The 21,803-nt window shown below is 51.6% G+C and overlaps 2 protein-coding genes across 2 annotated transcripts; one reads left to right on the plus strand and one right to left on the minus strand.

The window, feature by feature from the left end:
* The first annotated feature begins 474 nt into the window (after positions 1-474).
* On the plus strand, positions 475-7,750 carry LOC104632755 (solute carrier family 22 member 13-like). Its single transcript, XM_075746739.1, has 10 exons — positions 475-876; positions 2,085-2,188; positions 3,363-3,517; positions 3,625-3,793; positions 4,164-4,284; positions 4,899-4,993; positions 5,494-5,708; positions 6,497-6,605; positions 6,761-6,970; positions 7,102-7,750. The coding sequence occupies exons 1-10, from the start codon at positions 505-507 to the stop codon at positions 7,190-7,192; spliced, it is 1,641 nt and encodes a 546-aa protein (XP_075602854.1). The 5' UTR covers positions 475-504; the 3' UTR covers positions 7,193-7,750.
* Positions 7,751-10,006: 2,256 nt separating this feature from the next.
* On the minus strand, positions 10,007-16,657 carry LOC104638052 (solute carrier family 22 member 13-like). The gene is made up of 10 exons (XM_075746742.1): positions 16,286-16,657; positions 15,614-15,717; positions 15,113-15,267; positions 14,372-14,540; positions 13,881-14,001; positions 13,172-13,266; positions 12,640-12,854; positions 12,071-12,179; positions 11,705-11,915; positions 10,007-11,144 (listed from the first exon to the last, which is right to left on the minus strand). The coding sequence occupies exons 1-10, from the start codon at positions 16,655-16,657 to the stop codon at positions 11,049-11,051; spliced, it is 1,647 nt and encodes a 548-aa protein (XP_075602857.1). The 3' UTR covers positions 10,007-11,048.
* Positions 16,658-21,803: the final 5,146 nt, after the last annotated feature.

The raw sequence follows: 21,803 nt of genomic DNA on the forward strand, positions 1-21,803 counted from the left end.
TTGACTACCAACCACATTTCCTGGTCCAGAGAAGATGTGCTTTTCTGCTTCTCTTTCCTATAGTCTCCAGGATGGGCTATATATCCATTAAGCCATTAATGAGAACAGCAAATTTATTCTGTTTTCTTCACCACAGTTAGGAGAATTAGCCCTCATTTGCAGAGTCACAACTTCATGTCTCTGACAAAACCTTGTGCTGCAGCACAGTTGCCTTCAGGAGGTCTGGGGAGACACTAGGACAAGACAAGCTGTCCCCGTGCTGTCCCCGAGAGTGGCAATGCTCTGGCATCTTTGTTCTGGCCCCAAGAACAGGGAGGGAATGGCTGGTTACAAAGTACACCCTGGAGGACAGCAGTATATCATCGTAATGGATGAATATGTTGATATAAGTGCTCGTTTTATCACACCTGATTAGGGGTTTAGTGCTCACATAGTTTAAACATTAATATTTGCCTATTTAAACAATATGTGCTCTAGTGCAGCCTGGCCATAGAGGTAGTCACGATGACTGAGTTTGGAGACTTTATAAGTGCTTTGGGGGAGTTTGGGCTATATCAGAAATTGCTGGTACTGTTGCTCTCCCTCCCACTACTTCTTAATCCTTTCCAAATGATAGGCCAAGTGTTCATGGTTGTGGATGTGCCACATCACTGTGACACCAGCTGGATCCGTGCTGTCGGCCCCAACCTGACCGAGGAAGAGCAGCTGAACCTCACCCTGCCCCGGGACGTGGATGGGGCGTACGAGCAGTGCTCCATGTACTCGCCGGTGGACTGGGACCTCGGCTCCATCGTGGCGTACGGCCTGAACGCCACGGAGAAGTGCAGCAGTGGCTGGGTGTACCCCTCAGCACAACCGCCGTCCCTGCTGACCGAGGTCTGTAATCGCCTTTTGACGTGCTGGGGATGTGGAAGGGAAGGGATGGGCATATTGTGTCCTGTAGTTTGGTAAGGCAATGCCAGCTGTGGTGTAGTCAGGCTGAGATCTACACCAGGCACTGCAGCACCTTGGCTCCATCACACAGATCACAGCTGTAATCCTTGGAAGACTGTGATGTAGATGCCCAGGGGGCCCGCAGGCGGAGATGGTGAGGGTGAGTCCAGCACATGCTCTGTCCACCATCCCTCCCCTTTCCAGTATCCAGGCCCTTGAGCCCATGAGGTATCTTGCCTGAAAGAACCTTTTGGGTGTCCCTGACACAGTTTCCCTTATTCTTCAGACTGGTTCTCCTCATATCAGTTCTCTGTGAAAGGCATTTACCATTCCAAAGGCTTGTCATTGATATTTCTGGCGCCTCTAAATACCTTGAGGGCTGCAACAAGCCATCCCATGGGCCATGCAGTTGAGCAAAGTCTCTGTCTATCAGCATCCCCAACTTCTCCCTCTCTGGACCTCTGTTCCTCTCCCACTTTTCCTTATTCCGCCCTTCCTCCCTCCCTCCCTCCCTCCCTCCCAGCTCCAGCACTTTCTCTTGAGTACCTTCCCCTGAGCTGAAACCAGAGGAGAGAGTCCAGCCTCTGGTATTTGCAAAGGTTCCTTGGGGTCCCTGGAGCACTTTGTCCATTTCACAGCTTCTCTAGAGGCTCCTCAGCAACTGCTGCTGCATCTCTTCCCACTCCTACACCAGTCCTCCTTTACCAGAGAAAACACTGTTCTCCTGCCCTGCTTCTCCTTCCACTCTTTCCTGACTTTGCAGCCAGAGAAGCAAGCTGCTAGGACTCTTATCCCAAGGTCCCACTTTAAGCAAAACTTGCCAACCAGGAGGGTACCTCAAGGATGCCTGGGCTGGAGGTCCCAGCACTCAGGAGATGTGCATCATGGTGAAGAGGCAGGCTGAGCACCTCGTACACCTGTCCCACCTCTGACTTGTGTCCCATGTGCACACCACAGAGGATCGTGTCCTTGGGGGTGGGTTCTCTGCTTCCAGGGGCTGGACTGAGAGCTCGAGCACCTGACTCCTGGGTCCACCATGGACCAGAAGGGCTGCCCACCCCCAGAAAGCAGCTGGGGTCTGTTGAGAGGAAAAGTAGCTGTGTTTCCTTCCTTTAGTTGAGAGCAGAAGTATCTGCGTTTTCTTCCTCCAGTTTGACCTGGTGTGTGACAGGAAGGACCTGAATGACATCTCTCAGTCCATCTACATGGCAGGGCTTCTTCTAGGATCCATGATGTTTGGGCCACTAAGTGACAGGTGAGGAAGCACAGCCACCTTCCCAGAGTTACTGCCCAGCACCCAGGGACAGCCCAGCTGAGAGTTCAGAATGTCCCTGCACTGAGCATGAAATACTCCCTCCGCAGGACTTGATCTCCTTGCCTGAGCAAGGGCATCTGCGGCCGCCTGACATGTCTGTAGAGGTCTGAGGGTTGAAAAGAGGGGGAGGCAGATACAACCTTATAGGGCTGTCATTCAGGAATCACAGGTCTAGCCTCAACTGATGTCTCAGCTACCCAAGGGTGTCTCCAGGAATCCTAGAAACCACCACTTGGGCACAGAGTTGGACCCACCTTGTGTTAACCAGACCATGTGTCCTTCCTTCTTGTGGCTCTGCTCAGCTCATGATGACCCAGACCAAAGTCCTCAGATCCCTAGAGGACACAGCCACGCAGGGGACAAGAAAGGAAGAAGTGCACAGCATGTGTACAGGGTGCCTCACAAGGGAACCAGCACTACAGTCCATTTCAGTCTGATCCTCACTGCTCTCAAGAAAAGGGACACGGGGGCCCTTCAAGGGCTAGTTCCTTTAGCAGCATCTCCTTTCACCTTTGCTAGCACCATGATGGGTCAAAAGTGGAGATGCTGCTTTTCCTTCCAGTTACTTCCTGGGGCGTATAGAGGAGCTTTCTTCGTGCAGGTGTCAAATCTCTGGTGTGAATGCTTCTCAAAGAAGTTGAGGTTGTTCAGCCCAGAGAAAAGAAGGCTCCAGGGAGATCTAATTGTGGCTTACCAGTACCTGAAGGGGCCTACAGGAAAGATGGTGAGGGACTGTTTATCAGGGAGTGCAGTGACAGGACAAGGGGGAATGGGTTTAAGCTGAAGGAGGGGAGATTTAGATTAGATGTTAGAAAGAAATTCTTTACTGTTAGAGTGGTGAGGCACTGGAACAGGTTGCCCAGAGAGGTTGTGGATGCCCCATCCCTGGAAGTGTTTAAGACCAGGTTGGATGGGGCTTTGGGCAATGTGGTCTAGTGGGGTGTCCCAGCTCGTAGCGGGGGGGTGGAACTAGATGATCTTTGAGGTCTCTTCCAACCCAGACCATTCCATGATTCTATGATTCTGTGAAATCCCTTTGTATTTGAAGTGGGCTCTTCTCCATCTCCACAGAGTCTCTCCAGATACCAACTGTGTCCTCCCTATTCCTCCACAGGATAGGCCGTCGGCCAGTCTTTCTGATCTGCCTCGTCTTCCAGGGCTTGTTTGGTGTAGGAATTGCCTTTGTGCCCCATTTCTATGTGTACATGGCCTTCAGGTGTGTCGTTGGGGCTTCGGTCTCAGGAACTCTGATTACTACCTTGGCTTTAGGTGAGTAGGATGCCCTGAGGCAGACAGATGTGGCCTCACATGGTGCAATAACAAAGATAGTCCTGCATGTTTCAAAAAGGGTGACCCTGAGTACTCATTCTCCTCAGCTACAGAATGGGTTGGTGTCTCCTCCCGGCCAAAGGCAGTGCTTATTTCTCATTGCTGTTTCGCCATCGGACAGATGATTTTGGCTGGTTTGAGTTACGGTATTCGCAACTGGAGGCTGCTGGAGATTGCAGGATCTGCTCCTGTATGTGCCCTTTTCTTCTACTTCTGGTAAGCAGGAGCAAGGCAGAGCTTCTTGAAGACATGACAGCAGTAGGTGTGATGGGTGGCAGTGAGGAGGCAGCAGCTCAGGAGCAGGCTGGATTTCCCATTATAGTACAGCTGCTGGAGGGGCTTCTGCAGAGCTCAGCACATCTCCCTGGGGCACTGGACCCCTGAGAGCAGCAGCTGCTGTGCTCCAGGTCCTCAAATGTGGCCTTTTGGGCCGAAATGTAGGCCTAGAAAACCTGAGCTGAGGAGGTAGGTAGAGCCATCCCTCACATGTGATGCCCCTTGCTTGCAGGGAGCGGTTGCAGGGAGATGGGCTGTGGGGAAACTCAGCAGGTCACAGCAGCAGCTCCTGATTTCACCTCCTTGGCAGGGTGCTACCAGAATCAGCGCGGTGGCTGGTGACAAAAGGCAGAACAGAGGAAGCTAAGAAGGTCCTTCAGAAGGCAGCGTCCATCAACAAGCGCACCATCCCACCAGGACTCCTTGAGCAGGTACCTGTAAGGGCGTGGGGAACTGCTAGTTCTCTTCAGAGACTTTCCTCTGCGCTTGGCTTCGTAGCAGCCACTGAGAGCAGGTCATCTGATGATAAACATCTTTCCATGCCCCCTGGGCATGATTTGGGGCTGGACTGCGGGTGACTCCAGCTCAGCTGCGTTACACAGAGACAAGGTCAGGGGAGAGGCACAGCTTCTGCTGAGGCTCAGCCTGGAGCTTTCTGGAGCCCAGCTTGGCATATGGAAAGCACTCAAATGCTCCCCTGGCTTTCCTTCTGTGAGGACTGCAGGAGTGTTGAGGATGAGAGCAAGGTCTCCGTTTACTTTGCGGATTTCCATGTTTAAATGCCCAAAGTGGGGGCTGCCCAGCCCAAAGGCCCTTCACTGGGGAAACGTTCATCCCGAGGAACCTCTTAGTCACCAGAGCAGTGCGTTGGGCACCCAGAGCACAGACACAGGGGCCCAGCCCCACTGGGCTGCCTGCCCTCCCAGAGCCATTTGGGGGTCACAAGCCTGTCCCGCTGAGGCTTCCCTCTGACTGCAGCTGGAAAAGGAGCAGGCCGTGGGTTTCCCTTGCCTGGTTTGACTCTTTGGCTTTCTGCATTTTGAAGTTGAAGCCTGAGACACAGCCCAAGTCTGCAAGTATTCTGGATCTCTTTCGGAAGAAGCACCTCTGGAAGGTGACTTTAATCATGTCGTGCACCTGGTAAGACATCTCCTGATTCCCTCTTTCCCACGTTCTAGGTGAAGAGAAGAGATTGAGGCTTGACAAGAACTGTAAATTCACTTCATGTGATTTTTGGGGTCATTTTTATGTCTATGTGTTCATCTGTCATCTTTCTGTCTCCACATACTGGACCAGATCTACCTTGTCTGGTCATGGGGAGAAGCTGATTATTGCAGATGCTGTGGATTTTGTGAGAAAGGCTGCAGTAATTCCAGCTTTTCACAATGCTGGAGCCTTGGGGTAGTTTTGTGCCCCCCCTAGAATTTCTGGGTGCAGTCTAAAAGGTGCTGACCATACGGGGATCCATACTGCTTTATCACATGTAACTATGTCTCACAGAGTTGTTTCAGGTGAAGCAAAACAAAGATTGCTGGGAATTTAAATACATTGTTTGTGGTCTAACCACCCTAATTTTTGAGGATAAGCCTCTGGAAAACCCATCTGGTTACATGTTCTATTCCACTTTACTTGAATTTCAGGTTTGCAGACAGCCTTGTCTATTATGGGCTGAGTCTGAACGTGACAAGTTTTGGTCTGGACATCTACCTGACGCAGCTTGCCTTTGGGGCGGTGGAATTACCAGCTCGGTTTTCCTGCATTTTCCTGCTGCAGTGGTTTGGGAGGAAGAAAACCCAGGCCGTTCTCCTGCTGCTGTCTGGCCTGATGTGTCTCATCATCACTGGCATCCCTGAAGGTGAACAACCTCTTTCCAACCCAAGAGCACAGCTGGGCAGAGCCCCAGCCAGCTCTATCCTGGTTCAGACCTGTTCTGCCAGCCCGGCTGGCCACAGACCCACACTCGCTCCAGAGGCCTGAGCTGCCTCAAGTGCCACAGATCAAGGGGCTGCACTCCCAACGTGCTGGCTTCCTCTCTGCATGACTTTCTGTTCCTTCAGAGCTGTGCCTGGTCCTTCCACAGCTCCTGGCTGTTGGCAGGCAGTGTCCATTACACACCACCACCCTTTAGACAGCACCGTGTCCGCCTGCTATACATCACCACCTCCTCTCAGAAAGGTGTAGTAGAAAACCTCTGTGTCTCCCTTCTTTAGATGAACAGGAAAAGCAAACGCCTTCCCTCCAATCTGTTTCTGCCTACACATTGCCACAGTCCGTACCCTCACCCCTGTGGCTGTGCTAGTGCTGTGAGTAAGGTTGAAGGAAAAGAAAGGGGCTGCAAAATGCTTTCAAGCTCCTGGATGTGATATTTCCAACCGCGCACTACCCAAAGACCTGTGGTGGCTCAGTGGCTCATGTCAGTTGCAGATTCTGGAAATGTCCAAGGCCTCAGGAGAAACCTGCGTTCTCTTTGCCAGTTGTCCAGAGGGTATTTTCCAGGAAAGACTGTACTAGGAAAGATTTCCAATGGTTTAGGTGGTAAATTTGTTTGGTAAATCCATTAGAAAGAGACGGCCCAAGAAATTCAACTTTGGTCCAAACTGAACCTTCTCCACAGAAGTCACAGCGGCATTCTTTCCTCCTCAGACCAGCCCATGGTGACCACGGTCCTGGCCATCATTGGCAAGTTTACAGCCACGGCCTCCTTCTCCACCTCCTACGTCTACTCTGCAGAGCTCTTCCCCACAGTTGTCAGGTGAGGTCTCCCCATGCATCAGAGCTTCCCTCTGCCACAGCTGGTGACAGTGGTGGGGCAAAAGCCCACTTGTCCCCATGGCTACGCTTGGTCCCACGGTGGCCCAGGGCATGCTGAGTCCTGCCCATGCCTCCAACTGCCCCTCGCTTCCCCAGGCAGACCGGCGTGGGGCTGTGCTCGATGTCAGCACGGGTGGCAGGGATCATTGCCCCACTGATCCGCCTCCTGGGCCAGTACCACCGGGCCATCCCCATGGCCATCTTTGGGAGTGCCCCCGTGGTGGGGGGGCTGCTCTGCTTCCTGCTGCCTGAGACCCGCGGCACCGACCTGGTGGACAGCACAGGGGCAGCCACCCCACAGATAAGGTGGGTACCTGAAGCTCTGAACTTAATGCAAAAAAAAATCCAAAGGCGTAAATTTAAGGCAAAGAGAAATATGTCAGAAACCAGGATGGAAAGAGTATCATCTCTTCCTCTTTCCTTCTTGTCTTCAGCAGCAGGAAACCGGAAATTTTGCCCAAGAGAGACACCACAGAGGATGGAGTAGACTTGGAGAAGGACATCTACAAAGATTCGGACAGCAACTGATGAATTGTCAGGCATATACTACATGTCTAGTCTGATCCAATCTGTCTTGAAGCAGACCAATGAGGAATTGCTGTCTGGAAACTGGTCTTTCAGATGATCAACACAGTAGTCGTGGTCAGAGGGAGAGGAGATCTGTGTCATTCTGCGTTTGGAGAAGATGCACTTCAAACTGTTCCTGAAACCCAGTCCGTCATGCCTGGCTGCGCGAGTCCTCCCGACGTGTTTCCCAGTCCTTTGCAAACTGGTACCCGTGGAACCATCCCTGTCGTGTTTTACAGCAATAAAGAATCGCCAGTAGAGCGGTAGTACTGGGCAAGCGAGCGCCGGGCTGTGTCCCTCCTGCACTAATCGCTTGGGTCGTCAGCCTTCTCGTCGGTCCAAGCCTCGACGTTTGATGAGGATGTCACTGAAACCCTGTCACACACGTATTTAGCTTTTATTTCTATGTGGTGTTGAATTTGAGTTTCTACATGAATAATATAAATTATACTCTGAGTTTGATAAGAGACACTTGTAATGCAATATGTGAATAATAAATGGTGTTGATTTTTTTGTTTCCTACTGTTTCACAGTTGGCCTTTGTAACTGCTATTGGCTCTGGAGTGTTTTCTACACAGAAATTGTAAGTCTGTAATTTACCACGCAGATGGAAACGTGTTTTGTTTCCATCAGCCACAAACAATGCAGAAACAGAGTGTTAAACCGGAACGACTGGGTTCAGTTAGGACTTTTTTTTTTTTATTTCAAAGTCTTCAGATGAACAATCTGTATTTATATATTGTTCTCTATGAGCAGCTGTGGAAGTTTCCTGAATTGTGTGGTGTACACTGCAATTCAATGTCAGTTGGGCATGTGGACAGCTTTGCCCAGTCATGATCAGCCTTTAACAGTGACATTAGTTGGATGCTGTCAGCTCAGCCACCACATTTTAGTGTCATCTAGCATCATCCTCTCCTGCGCTGCTTGTTTACAAGCAGAGAATGTATTCGGTGCTTAATGAAGTTATCTTTTCAAACCACAGCACTACTCTTGGTCAAAGAAGGCTGGTCACTCAGGTTTGTAGCATCCTTTTGTTTCCAATTGCTTTGTGCTGTAGTAAATGGTGTTTTGAAGGCTGGGGTGTCCAAAGTCTGGGCCAAACATGCCTGGAGGTGATATTCATTTTGTGCTTTGGCTTTGGTGTACAAAATCCCCCCAGTGTCACGTGGGACATGTCCATGGCTGGAGATGGGCCAGGGCATTTGTAGGATCTGGGCTTTGGCACTGACTCATTGCAGAGTCATGAGAGCAGCATTGATGCTGCTTCTCCTCATCTCCTCAGCCATTCCCTATGGGGTTCCTTTCTGCAAGCTTTGCTCTGGTCATGGACCTTGGGCCTTCCCAGCATGGGGTTGGGAGGAAGGAGAGGACAATGTCTTCTAGTCAAAGGGCAAGGTCCAAGATCCTGACACCTCTGCCTCACAGCCAGGAGTCAGAGTTGCAGCGTAGTTTGTTGGTGTCACCTACACTGAGGATGCACTGATTGTCTCAGTGGTCCCTGTGTAGCTCCTCTGGCAGCAGAAGCTGCTTCACCCCATAGCTCCTTGTCTCACCTTGGGGAACAGGGCCAGGCCAGGCTCTGCTGCCCCTCCAAGCCTTAGATACCTCTGGCTCTACCTGACCAGCTTCCTCGACAGTGGGGAGATTCTGATACATGAAACTGGGTCTCCTCCAAAGGGGAAATGGAGGTCAAGAGGTTCTGACCCAAACACAGACAGGTGTAAGTGAGGGTGAAAGTGCAGGAGCAGGCCCTCGCTCCCATCTCTGATACAGGAGGGCCTGAAGAAGGCTTGGATTTTAATAGATATGCCTTAGCAAATCCTTCACAGTGTCCCATTTGTTCACCACTGCCACCTTCAGCACCTTGCCAGAGCTAGCCCTCCAGTCATGACTTGGTAAGCCACTCTATTAAGGTCTTGCATCTGCTTTTTCCAGCTAAACCTTGCTACCCCATTTTGTCTTCACCTTCCCTTCAGCCTGTTGGCTCCCTCCCCTTGGTTATGGGGTCATCCTCTGTCCCTTCAGGTCACCTGAGGCAGTTTTCATCCTTTGCCCATAGCCTCATCATGATGAGAACCCAAAACATTCTATAGTATATATGCAAAAGTGCGTTTGCATTCTCACATGCTATTCCACCACACCTAGCTCAACTCTGTAACGTGAGCTCTATTTATTACAGTGCAAGACCATGTGTGAAACAGGTAGCAGTGACATTAAGGCACAGCAAAACCATTGGACATCTTCCCATTTCTGCTGAGCTGTGCAAAACGTCATGAGTCAAGCTATTCAGGTGCTCTTCAGCCAAAAGTGCACCATCCAGTGGTCTTCAAACTAACCAGGTGCATTGGTCTAGAGAAGAGCAGGTGAAATGAATCTTCAGCCAACTCAAGGCATGAATGAGATGGAAGCAGAAGTACATCATATGTGCTTAGATGCCTTTATTTATGAAGTGAGTTGAAACAGAGAATCTCAGAGCAGAATTCCCAAAAGGAGCCCTGTTCACTAATAACTGCATTTTGCTCCAAAGTCTTCCCTCAGCCTTTACCCTCAATGCCTTATTTTCCATAAAAGCCCAAAGGAGGAAGTCCCCAGCTTTTACCAAGGAAAGAGTGCCCTTGGGCAAAGGACTGAGCTCCTCTGTACTCAGGATCATTGAACAGGAGCACCACAGCAAACCCTTTGAAAAGCAGTGCCAGAGAGAAGATGGCACCACAGGCAGGCCCTCTTCCACTTTAACCCATGGAAAACACGCAGGCATGACAACAGGGAGAAGAAATAACATCTGCTTTAAAAGCTTCTTGACAGTACCAGAAAATAGCCTTTGAGTTGTATACAAAGCTGGAGCACGACCACTGTATAATTTCTGGGCTTCATCTGTACCAAGCCAGTGGTAAAACAAAGTCATCTTGAGGGACAGAAGATAAGACAAGGGGAAGCACAGGAAAAGCTTTTTTTCTTCATAATACAAGACAAAAGTGGCCCTAAACCATTTAAAGACAGAAATGGACAGAAGGAATAGACTAGAACAGAGTAGAATAGACCTTATAGTTCCCAGAAAGATTTGCACTTTCTTCTAAGATACCAACTGCCACAACGTCTTTCAGTTTCCTGGAACAGACAAATTAATGTAGTCCTACAACACAGCCTGACAGCACAATTTTCTGTGCACAAAGCATCATGGCATGTTTTAATTCAAAGCCACCAGCACTAAGGCAAAAATTCTGCTGCCTGTTAGACATCCTTGCTCATTGCTTGCTGTTTCTTCCATCACATCTTTTTTTTCTCAGCTGAGTGTCTCAAATTTAAAAAAAAAAAAAAAAAAAAGGAGTGTTTTGGAGAGGGTGAGAAGATCATGCTAGACAGTCAAGAGAAATCACTCTTTCTTGCAAGTGTGAGATTGTTTTCAGTGCTGCATCTGCCCTGGCTTACTTTTTAGTGAGCACAGTACTCCATTGCAAGTCTATTCAATGCTCTAACAAGTGTCTCACTTGGACAAAGTTTACAATCTCACAGTCCTGGAGACAGGACAGGAAAAAGGAAAAGGAAATGTTTCCTGGTTTCTGATTTCTTTCTTTTTTCCCTTAAATGAAAAGCATCAGATTTTTTCCAGCGAGAGCACTGTTGAACACCAGAGACAGCATGCAGTGGCTGAAGACAAGCTATAGAGGGAGATACAGGAAGGCAAAAAAGAAAAGGAAAAATAAGAATTGGCAGTGACTTCTTGAGAGGTGGTGGTGTCCTGCAAATGGAGACCCTGCCTGGCCTCAGTGCCAGCACAGCACGAGGTTGCCTTTAGCTACAGCTGCTTGAGGCCCTGCTAGAAGTGAGTGGTCTTTGTGTACTCATTGTCTTGACCACCATCTTTTCCTTTCACGTGTCCATTTTCAGAGCTGCTGTTGGCATTTTCACAGACCTAATGAAAGGGAAAAGAGTTTAAAAGAAAAGAAAGACCCGTTATAAGCAGATGGCAGCCTTCTCTGAGACATCCAGCCTTCAGCAACCTGACTCCCCGTTCACCACTTGCTCTCAGGGCCCCTGTGGACACCCTTCTCCCAGCAGGATGACAAAAGTATCAGGGTGCAATTCCACCTGGTCCCACAGGGAACAGGGGTTGGGAGCTAGGAAAGGCCAAAAGCCAGAGGACATGGCTACAAGGCATTGGCCCTTCCCTGGGGAGGGCCTGGGGAGCCAAGCAAAGTGTCAGCCACTCCTGAAGTCCTTCCATTCCAAGGACAGGAATGAAGGGATGACCACCATGGGCAGGGTTATGAGGTCTCCTCCCCTCCCTCAGCAGACCTGCCGCCTGCCCTCCTGCAACTGTAAGCCCTCAAAGACACCCCCAGCCCCAGCCCATGCAATGCTGACAGCCTCCCACAGTGCTGGCACACCATGTCCCTGCCCAAGAGAGTCGGTGGTCCCCATGGCCAGGATGCCACATGGGCACACGCCAGGATGCAACTGCCCGGCACCCACCTCATCTGGGGGGCGGCCACTCCCCATGTCGTCCACCAGGTCGGTGCCGCGGGTCTCAGGCAGCAGGAAGCAGAGCAGCCCCCCCACCACGGGGGCACTCCCAAAGATGGCCATGGGGATGGCCCGGTGGTACTGGCCCAGGAGGCGGATCAGTGGGGCAATGATCCCTGCCACCCGTGCTGACATCGAGCACAGCCCCACGCCGGTCTGCCTGGGGAAGCGAGGGGCAGTTGGAGGCATGGGCAGGGCTCAGCATGCCCTGGGCCACCGTGGGACCAAGCGTAGCCATGGGGACAAGCGGGCTTTTGCCCCACCACTGTCACCAGCTGTGGCAGAGGGAAGCTCTGATGCATGGGGAGACCTCACCTGACAACTGTGGGGAAGAGCTCTGCAGAGTAGACATAGGAGGTGGAGAAGGAGGCAGAGGCAGTAAACTTGCCGATGATGGCCAGGACAGTGGTCACCACAGGCTGATCTGAGGGGAGGAGGAGAGACCACCATTGTGGGATGAGGGAGGGCCCAGCAGTGCTCAGGGATGGAGGCTGGGGATGCATAGCGACAACTGTGTCGCCAGTAGGGAGCCATCAGCATGGAACGAGGAGCAGCGCTGGCCTGGGGGCTACCTTCAGCATCCTTTGCATCCACCATTTCACCTCCCCACACATTAATTTTCCTAGATGACTCTGCTAATAGATGGCCTCCCTGGCTCAGCTCTACCCTCTCCTATCACAATCAGCAGGCAAAGGTTTGGTGATCAGAGTGGGCTTTGGGGAGCTAAGTCCCTTGTGGCCACAGCACCAGGGTCAGCTCAATCCTTGAGAGATGTGAGCCAGCCTGGTTGGGACGACATGACCTGCACCAGCAAGGGAAGGGTTGAGACTCCATGCCTCCCTGTCCCAAAGGTTGTCCTCTCAGGATGGGAAGAGGTGGTTCACCTTCAGGGATGCCAGTGATGATCAGACACACCAGGCCACTCAGCAGCAGGAGAACAGCCTGGGTTTTCTTCCTCCCAAACCACTGCAGCATGAAGATACAACCAACACGGGCTGGGATTTCCACCGCTCCAAAGGCAAGCTGTGTCAGGTAGATGTCCAGACCAAAATTTGTCACGTTCAGACTCAGCCCATAGTAGACAAGGCTGTTCACAAACCTGAAAGCCGGGTAGGGTGGCACTGAGCATATCTATCGGCCATGAGCAAATACAATATTGATCTCCAGTGACAACATTATGATCAAGCCACAGCATTTCCAAGGGGACATAAAAACAGACAAATACCACAAGACTGCCAAAGTTGGAACAGCTCTACTCTTTCCCACAAACCACATAGCATCTTGAAAAGCCAGACACAGAAATATCCATCAATAGAACCCAAAAATCACAAGATTAATTTAGAGTTATGACTAATGATCAATCCCTTTTTTTATTCACTTAGATTTTCAGACAGAGAGGACCAGGAGATGTCTTACCAGGTGCACGACATGATTAAAGTCACCTTCCAGAGGTGCTTCTTCCGAAAGAGATCCAGAATACTTGCAGACTTGGGCTGTGTCTCAGGCTTCAACTTCAAAATGCAGAAAGCCAAAGAGTCAAACCAGGCAAGGGAAACCCACGGCCTGCTCCTTTTCCAGCTGCAGTCAGAGGGAAGCCTCAGCGGGACAGGCTTGTGACCCCCAAATGGCTCTGGGAGGGCAGGCAGCCCAGTGGGGCTGGGCCCCTGTGTCTGTGCTCTGGGTGCCCAACGCACTGCTCTGGTGACTAAGAGGTTCCTCGGGATGAACGTTTCCCCAGTGAAGGGCCTTTGGGCTGGGCAGCCCCCACTTTGGGCATTTAAACATGGAAATCCGCAAAGTAAACGGAGACCTTGCTCTCATCCTCAACACTCCTGCAGTCCTCACAGAAGGAAAGCCAGGGGAGCATTTGAGTGCTTTCCATATGCCAAGCTGGGCTCCAGAAAGCTCCAGGCTGAGCCTCAGCAGAAGCTGTGCCTCTCCCCTGACCTTGTCTCTGTGTAACGCAGCTGAGCTGGAGTCACCCGCAGTCCAGCCCCAAATCATGCCCAGGGAGCATGGAAAGATGTTTACCATCAGATGACCTGCTCTCAGTGGCTGCTACGAAGCCAAGCGCAGAGGAAAGTCTCTGAAGAGAACTAGCAGTTCCCCACGCCCTTACAGGTACCTGCTCAAGGAGTCCTGGTGGGATGGTGCGCTTGTTGATGGACGCTGCCTTCTGAAGGACCTTCTTAGCTTCCTCTGTTCTGCCTTTTGTCACCAGCCACCGCGCTGATTCTGGTAGCACCCTGTCAAGGAGGTGAAATCAGGAGCTGCTGCTGTGACCTGCTGAGTTTCCCCACAGCCCATCTCCCTGCAACCGCTCCCTGCAAGCAAGGGGCATCACATGTGAGGGATGGCTCTACCTACCTCCTCAGCTCAGGTTTTCTAGGCCTACATTTCGGCCCAAAAGGCCACATTTGAGGACCTGGAGCACAGCAGCTGCTGCTCTCAGGGGTCCAGTGCCCCAGGGAGATGTGCTGAGCTCTGCAGAAGCCCCTCCAGCAGCTGTACTATAATGGGAAATCCAGCCTGCTCCTGAGCTGCTGCCTCCTCACTGCCACCCATCACACTTGCTTCTGTTGAATCTTCAAGGAGCTCTGCCCAAGTCCCACTTACCGGGTGAATAAAAAAAAGGCAAAAATAGGAGTAGATCCTGCAATCTCCAGCAGCCTCCAGTTGCGAATACCATAACTCAAGCCAGCCAAAATCATCTGTCCGATGGCGAAACAGCAATGAGAAATAAGCACTGCCTTTGGCCGGGAGGAGACACCAACCCATTCTGTAGCTGAGGAGAAAAATGAAGGTTCAGAGTCATCCACAGAAATTATTTCCCCTGACGCAAACAGGGTGTTTCCCCCAGAGAAGAGCTCTCCTGGAGGTTGGAGGTTGGCAGTCAGAGCTCTGGCATCAGTCACACATGCAAGTCACCAGGGTTTCATGGGATGCATCACCTCTCCTTATTGTCAGGGTGTCCTGGTCCTCTGCAAGAGGACGTGAAGCTCAGGTATGTCACTTCTTTGCTCTCAGTGTCTACAGAGCCCCTCACTGGGACAGAGCTGAGGCCCAAATCAGTCATGTCCCAGAGCCATGAGGCTCTCTACCTGCATTGACCTCCTGAGCAAGGAGGCTGTCCCCTTGCTCTCCTCTGAGCACTGGCATGGGAGAGATGCTCCCTATTGCTCTCAGGGTTGAGGAGATGCCAAAGTGCCAAAGGACAGTGCAGAGCAAGACCTGTCCTCACCATTTTTCAACTGTTTTTCAAGTTGTACGTGATGATTTTTATCTCTCTAGAGACCTTGCCTATTGCATCTTGAGATGCCACATCTGTGTCCCTAAGGGCATGGGCATCCTACTCACCCAAGGCCAGTATCGTCATAGTGATCCCTGACACCGAAGCCCCCACAACACATCTGAAGGCCATGTACACATAGAAATGGGGTACAAAGGCAATTCCTACACCAAACAAGCCCTGGAGGAAGATGGAGATAAGAATGACTGGTCGGCGGCCGATCCTGGGGAGAAAGAGGGAAGGCACAGTCATTATCTGGAGAGACTCCATGGAAGAAGATCCAGCAGGTTACACAGTGATTGTATTGCCCTCTCCTGAGGGTGATAAGGCTCAGACTAGAGTCTGTGTTGACATGTGAAGCACTCTGCACACACACTGTGCCCTTCTCCCTTCCACCTCTCATGTGGCCATGTCCTCACGGGACCTGGGGACTTTGGTCAGGGTCCCTGTTAGTGAGGAGTGGTGACAAAACGCACAGGGTGCAGTGTCCAGCCAGGCTGGGAGCAATGTGCCGCTCTGCACACTGCCAGCTTTGCACAGACCCTGAAAGGGCGGTTGTGTCTCCTCACCTGTCACTTAGTGGCCCAAAGATCATCGATCCTAGAAACAACCCCACCATGTAGATGGACTGGGAGATGTCATTCAGGTCCTTCCTGTCACACACCAGGTCAAACTGGAGGAAGAAAACGCAGATACTTCTGCTCTCAACAGGCTCCAGCTGCTTTCTGAGGGTGGGCAGCCCTTCTGGTCCATGGTGGACCCAGGAGTCGGATGCCCAAGCTCAGGCCATCTCCACACTGAGACCCCGAGGCAGAAACCCTACAGCCGCTCACCCTGACAGTTCCCCACCATGTGAGGGAGCAGAAACCAAGTGCAGAGCCCTGCTTCCTTCCCCTACCCGGGTGTCCAAAGCACAAAGCTGTGCACAGGAACAAGCTGGAAGGTTACTCCCTGTCTGGGGCAGCTGTGGCAGGGAGACCCAAAAGGTCTCCCCGGGAGTGATTAATCTCTCCACAGGCTCTGCATCTTTATTGCACCCTGCTTGCATGCAGCCCCCTCCAGGACCACACCTGGGGGCTGGGTGGTGGAGCCAAGGTCCCCAAAATACACCTGATGTAAATCTCAGCCCAGCCTGTTTGCACAGTGGCCGTCACCAGCCTCAACCGAATTGCAGAACAGGGCGGCCGTCTGGGTGTCCCTTCCCTTCCACATCCCCAGCACGTCAAAAGGCGATTACAGACCTCGGTCAGCAGGGACGGCGGTTGTGCTGAGGGGTACACCCAGCCACTGCTGCACTTCTCCGTGGCGTTCAGGCCGTACGCCACGATGGAGCCGAGGTCCCAGTCCACCGGCGAGTACATGGAGCACTGCTCGTATGCCCCGTCCACGTCCCGGGGCAGGGTGAGGTTCAGCTGCTCTTCCTCGGTCAGGTTGGGGCCGACAGCACGGATCCAGCTGGTGTCACAGTGATGTGGCACATTGGGAACCATAAAAAGTTGGCAAAACTGATGGAAAGCCACACTGAGGCAGGGAAACAAGGTGAGCAGCACCAGCCATTTCTGAAACGTCCCAAAATCACCAACCGCTTTCAAAATTTCTCCGACGCCTGACATTGGCAACAATATCTGAAACAGGACAGTGCTGGGACAAACTTTCCAGAGGGCTGGAATTAATGTTTAAACCTAAAATAAGCTCTGCAGTTGTAGGCAGCCACCACAAATACGTAAAGTCAGGGAAGACTTAAAGCCTGGTGTTTTACCTGTCCTAAGTACACTGTGTAATATATTAATCATTTCTGCGCCACTCATGGTGCTGGCTGGAGCAGAAGGACCCCTGTTTCAGACAACCTGGATCACCCCTTCTGCCAGGGCCAGGTGGCATTGATGGGGGAAAAGACTCTTCTCCAAAGCAATTGCAGGAGCTGCATTTGCTGAACTGCTGAGATGGTCCCCAGCAGTTCCACTCGGGCAAGCAAGGTTCAGAGGGGCCGACAGAACCCAGAGTGATGCAGAGCTGGGAAAAGTCCAGGGGAATAAATGGAGTGGTGCTAATGGATGGGCGGAGCTGGAGACGAGGAAGGGTGGCCAGTTGGCCGTGGTCCGGTCCCAGGCAACAGGAGATTCCATTTCCTTCATCTTTTGCAGCTTCCCTGTGCAAACACAAGCAAGCCACGCATGGGATGTCCACCCTTCCCACCAGTTCTGGGCCACCCCACAGGCTGGCGGGGGCTATATGCAGGGAAGACTTGGGGAAGGCATATAAGGATGGGAGAAATCTGACACAGGGCAATGCTGCTTGAGGCAGGTTTGGCAAATCTCAGCTCAAATGCCTTCCCATCTTAAAATGTTCATTGAGAACATGAAACCAACTCTGTTCAGCCCATCCCTGATGTAGGAACAGCATTTGCCTTTGGCATGTCCATGAGGCAAAGCCTCAAGAAGTGCCCAAAAGCAACTTGGATGCTCCTTCTCCTGCTCACAGATCTATGGGAAGAGCATTGTATAAGCATGATGGAAACCAGACTATGGCCGCCCCATTTGGGTTGATCAGGGCACCCGCATGGGTCAAACTTGGAGGTGCAGCAGCTCCCCAGGTAGCCAGAGGAGAGATGCTGCCCTTGGGATAAGCCCAGGTCAGCAGCCACAAGCAGGGAGCACCAAAGACACTGAAACCGGCAGAGGTGCTGGACAACACAAATTGGGTCTGTTCAAGTCAACTAGGAAACTCAGAGGGAAGATGAAATTGAGGTGCCCCTGTTCACCTTGGGCTTTGTTTCATCGGCAGGAGACAGGACAGGTCAAACCTTGCTAAAAGCAGAATCACGCATGTCCATGAGCTTAGGAGCCTTTCCTAGGCCTGATCCTGCCATGTCCCCGGCTGTCTCCTGGCTCCATGCTAGAAGCAGCCCAGGGCACAGAGCAACCTCATCCACTCCTCTCTGTCATGGCTTAAATGGGGAAGCCCGGGAGCGTCAGTCAGACACCAGTCACGGGTCTCACGGATCTGGAGATGCAGGAGCCAGAGGACTGGCACAAAACACTGCCAGAATGAGAGAGAAAACTGGGTCTGTTCCGCTCTGAGCAGCATTGGAGAGCCGGAGCTGGGCACCACACTTAAAGGAGACTGGAAGATGCCGAGGCCCTGGACCGAGGACCAAAGAAAGGAGTGGGAACCCCATTGCTGGAAGTTTCCAGGAAGCAGCAATGGTTGATTGGAGCAAAGTTGTATCTCTGGGCTGAGATGGCCTCCTCATGGCCTGACCAGGACATGTGTTCATGACACACCTTTCCATGGCGTCCAGTAATGGTCAGGAGCAATCGATCTGCTACAGTTCAGGAAGATCTTGGGCACCAAAGCCAAAGCACAGAGTAAGCATTGCCTCCAGGCATGCCCTGCTTGAGCTCAGCACACTCCAGCCTTCAAAACACCATTTACCACGCAACAAAGCAAGCAGAAACAAGAGGATGCTACCAACCTGAGTGACCAGCGTCACCTCATGGTCTGAGGGGTACACCCAGCCACTGCTGCACTTCTCCGTGGCGTTCAGACCATACACCATGATGGAGCCGAGGTCCTAGTCCACCAGTGAGAACATGGAGCACTGTTCATATGCCCCGTCCACGTCCCGGGGCAGGGTGAGGTTCAGCTGCTCTTCCTCGGTCAGGTTGGGGCTGACGGCACGGATCCAGCTAGTGTCACAGTGATGTGGCACATTGGGAACCATAAAAAGTTGGCAAAACTGATGGAAAGCCACACTGAGGCAGGGAAACAAGGTGAGCAGCACCAGCCATTTCTGAAACGTCCCAAAATCACCAACTGCTTTTAGAATTTCCCTGATGCCTGACGTTGGTAGCAGTAGCTGCAGAGACAGGCTTCCCCAGGGCTGGAACCAGTACTCCAGCCCAAGACAAGCCCTGCAGCTGTAGGCAGCCATGATAGCTGTGCAAATTTGAAGAAAAAGCAACACTCCGGGTCCGGGTTGGGATTTGTATTCACACTGCGTTCCATTAAGTGAAACAGAAATTTCAGGAGGTGCACACCCTCCAGGGGAGGTTACTTTGCATTTGGAAACTCATCAGCTGGGAGGAGAGATTGCCAGAAGGTGATCGGGATGCGGTATGAAGAGCAGGGAAGCCCAGAGGCATGGGCAGTACGAGACACCTCATGGTGACCACCCACAGAGGGAAACATCCAAGGATGAAGGTAACTGGGGTGGACTAGTCAACCACGGGAGACACTGGACTAAGGCAGCATGGAAAGCCTTTAGGAACGTCCAAGAAGGGATTTTCTACAGAGGCAGGGATGGGAGGCGAAGCTGGGATATAATTCTCTGGGGCTTTTTAAGCAGGGTTTGGCCAATACTGGGATGACTGCAAAGTTGGTTTAGATGCAGGGGATGAGATTCAGCGACCCAGAATGTCCCTTACAATCCCATGTCTTAAACTTGGAAGTTACATTCACCCAAGATAAAGTTTTCTGTGTCTGCAAGAGGAACACCTCAAGAGAAAGAGAGAGCCAGAAAAAGGCAAACTAAGCCCAAGATCCCAAAGGAGAATGAACAGAAGAGGCAGCTTAGAAAGTGCCACCATCCAGGACCATCGCTTTTTTTCTTGTTTTGGTGAGGTTGGTTGTTTTTAAGCAAGAACATGCATATTTTTTAAGCAAACATGGATGGATGCATCCCAAACAAAAGGCCTGGGGAACATGGCTGAATCAGACCATCCCTGTCCTCTCCCACAAGACACACGCCTTGCCCTGGACAGTCCCTGAAGCTTTAGAGAAATTTCTCTGTTCCCAACCTCTAAGCAGGAAGACCCCTTCTGCTTCTCCTAATTGAGACACCATGACCTCCCTCTAACAAAACCCCACTAAGCTCTGGGTAAATCACATCAATGAAGCTGTCAGGGCACCTTGGGAACGGAATTCATATATTAGGGAAAAGTTTCCAAAGGACCTCCAGTGAGAAGTACTAGGGGATTGTTAATTCTCAGGTAATATTTCCCTTCATTGCTGAAGATTTCCTTCCTTCATGGAAGATAAGCAAGAAATATTGAAGGATGCGAAGGGAAACTCTAGGGTTTCTCCAGTGCAGTGCTTCAGAGAGTTGGCTTTCCAAGAGGGAGTCAGGCAGTCTGCTTGCAACCAGACACTTCTTCTGCATGATATTAGATGACACTAAAAGGTTGCGGCCAAGGTTGCTGTTAAAGGATGACCACAAGAGCACAACTATAGGCTGGGCAAGGAATGGATTGAGAGCAGCCCTGAGGAGAAGGACTTGGGGGTATTGATTGATGGGAAGCTCAACATGAGCCAGCAGTGTGCGCTTGCAGCCCAGAAAGCCAACCATGTCCTGGGCCGCATCAAGAGCGGCGTGACCAGCAGGTCAAGGGAGGTGATCCTGCCCCTCTACTCCGCTCTTGTGAGACCCCACCTGCAGTACTGCGTCCAGCTCTGGGGGCCTCAGTACAGGAGAGACATCGAGCTGTTGGAGAGAGTCCTGAGGAGGCCACAAAGCTGATCAGAGGGCTGGAGCACCTCTGCTATGAGGACAGGCTGAGAGAGTTGGGATTGTTCAGCCTGGAGAAAAGGCGGCTCTGGGGAGATCTAATTGCGGCTTACCAGTACCTGAAGGGGCCTACAGGAAAGATGGTGAGGGACTGTTTATCAGGGAGTGTAGTGACAGGACAAGGGGGAATGGGTTTAAGCTGAAGGAGGGTCGATTCAGATTAGATGTTAGAAAGAAGTTCTTTACTGTAAGGGTGGTGAGGCACTGGAACAGGTTACCCAGAGAAGCTGTGGCTGCCCCCTCCCTGGCAGTGTTCAAGGCCAGGCTGGATGGGGCTTTGGGCAACCAGGGCTAGTGGAGGGTGTCCCTGCCCATGGCAGGGGGGTTGGAACTAGATGATCTTTGAGGTCCCTTCCAACCACCCAAAAAAAACCCCAAACATGGGGAAAACTGTCCAGATGACATCACATTGCAGCATTCACTGTGACAAATCTACTGCCATAACCATGGCAGTGGCTCAGCACCAGATCACAAAACTGTTTTCCATCTTGTGGAAAGAGGTTTACTGACAGTCTGCCAACAGTCTTGTCACCTGCACGCTTGGAGAAGACCTTTCACTTCAGGCACCTTCTTGCTCTCACAGCCCAAAGCATGACCACTGGTGCACAGGGATGCTGGTGCTTAAGAGAGGAATAGCCCAGCTCAGCCAAGAGCTGTCAGGATGAGAGATGGGGACATGCCTGGGCTCCACCTCTCACCATCGGTGCGTTTTCTTCAAGTCCTGGCTCCACTGCAAATGCAAGGGAGAGACCTCAGATCAGATCTGCCCTGAAGCTTCAAATTCAGAAAGAACAGATATTGTGAAGGTAGAAAGGAGGGAGTGCAGTTCATGCTCCCAACGCTTCTCAGGGTTTAAATCATCCCACTTTAATATCAGCCTCTGTCACGCTGAGGTGTTCCTGGATAGGGGAAGCTCATCCCCAGCTGCACAGGGCATGCAGAGCTTGGAGTGAACTTTTCAACTGGAGATAAATGCTCAGAGTACAATCCCAAGTGCCATTCTGGCTCCATTTCTGCACGCAGCTCCTGCAGAGCATCCCCACCGCTTCCTCACCACGTCCTCCCAGGGGTCATCGAACCTCCTACCACCCCAAACCGAAATGCCCCAGAGCTGCAGGCACCACTCAGACAAACCACTTCCCCAAGATACAGCGTATCCAACCCAAAGACACGTAAAGCACACACCAAACACA

This window comes from Balearica regulorum, chromosome 2, assembly GCF_011004875.1.
Source record: "Balearica regulorum gibbericeps isolate bBalReg1 chromosome 2, bBalReg1.pri, whole genome shotgun sequence".
Taxonomy (NCBI): domain Eukaryota; kingdom Metazoa; phylum Chordata; class Aves; order Gruiformes; family Gruidae; genus Balearica; species Balearica regulorum.

What these genes read in the sequence shown, in the direction of transcription:
- LOC104632755 (XM_075746739.1), top strand. Translation starts at nt 505, where the DNA reads ATGACTGAGTTTGGAGACTTTATAAGTGCTTTGGGGGAGTTTGGGCTA. An exon ending in GCCCTTTTCTTCTACTTCTG is followed by an intron (nt 3,794 to 4,163) that starts GTAAGCAGGAGC and finishes CCTCCTTGGCAG; the next exon opens with GGTGCTACCAGAATCAGCGC. An exon ending in CACCAGGACTCCTTGAGCAG is followed by an intron (nt 4,285 to 4,898) that starts GTACCTGTAAGG and finishes TGCATTTTGAAG; the next exon opens with TTGAAGCCTGAGACACAGCC.
- LOC104638052 (XM_075746742.1), bottom strand. Translation starts at nt 16,657, where the DNA reads ATGTCAGGCGTCGGAGAAATTTTGAAAGCGGTTGGTGATTTTGGGACG. An exon ending in TTTGGGCCACTAAGTGACAG is followed by an intron (nt 15,268 to 15,613) that starts GTGAGGAGACAC and finishes CTTTCTCCCCAG; the next exon opens with GATCGGCCGCCGACCAGTCA. An exon ending in GTGGCCGCCCCCCAGATGAG is followed by an intron (nt 11,145 to 11,704) that starts GTGGGTGCCGGG and finishes CCCTTTCATTAG; the next exon opens with GTCTGTGAAAATGCCAACAG.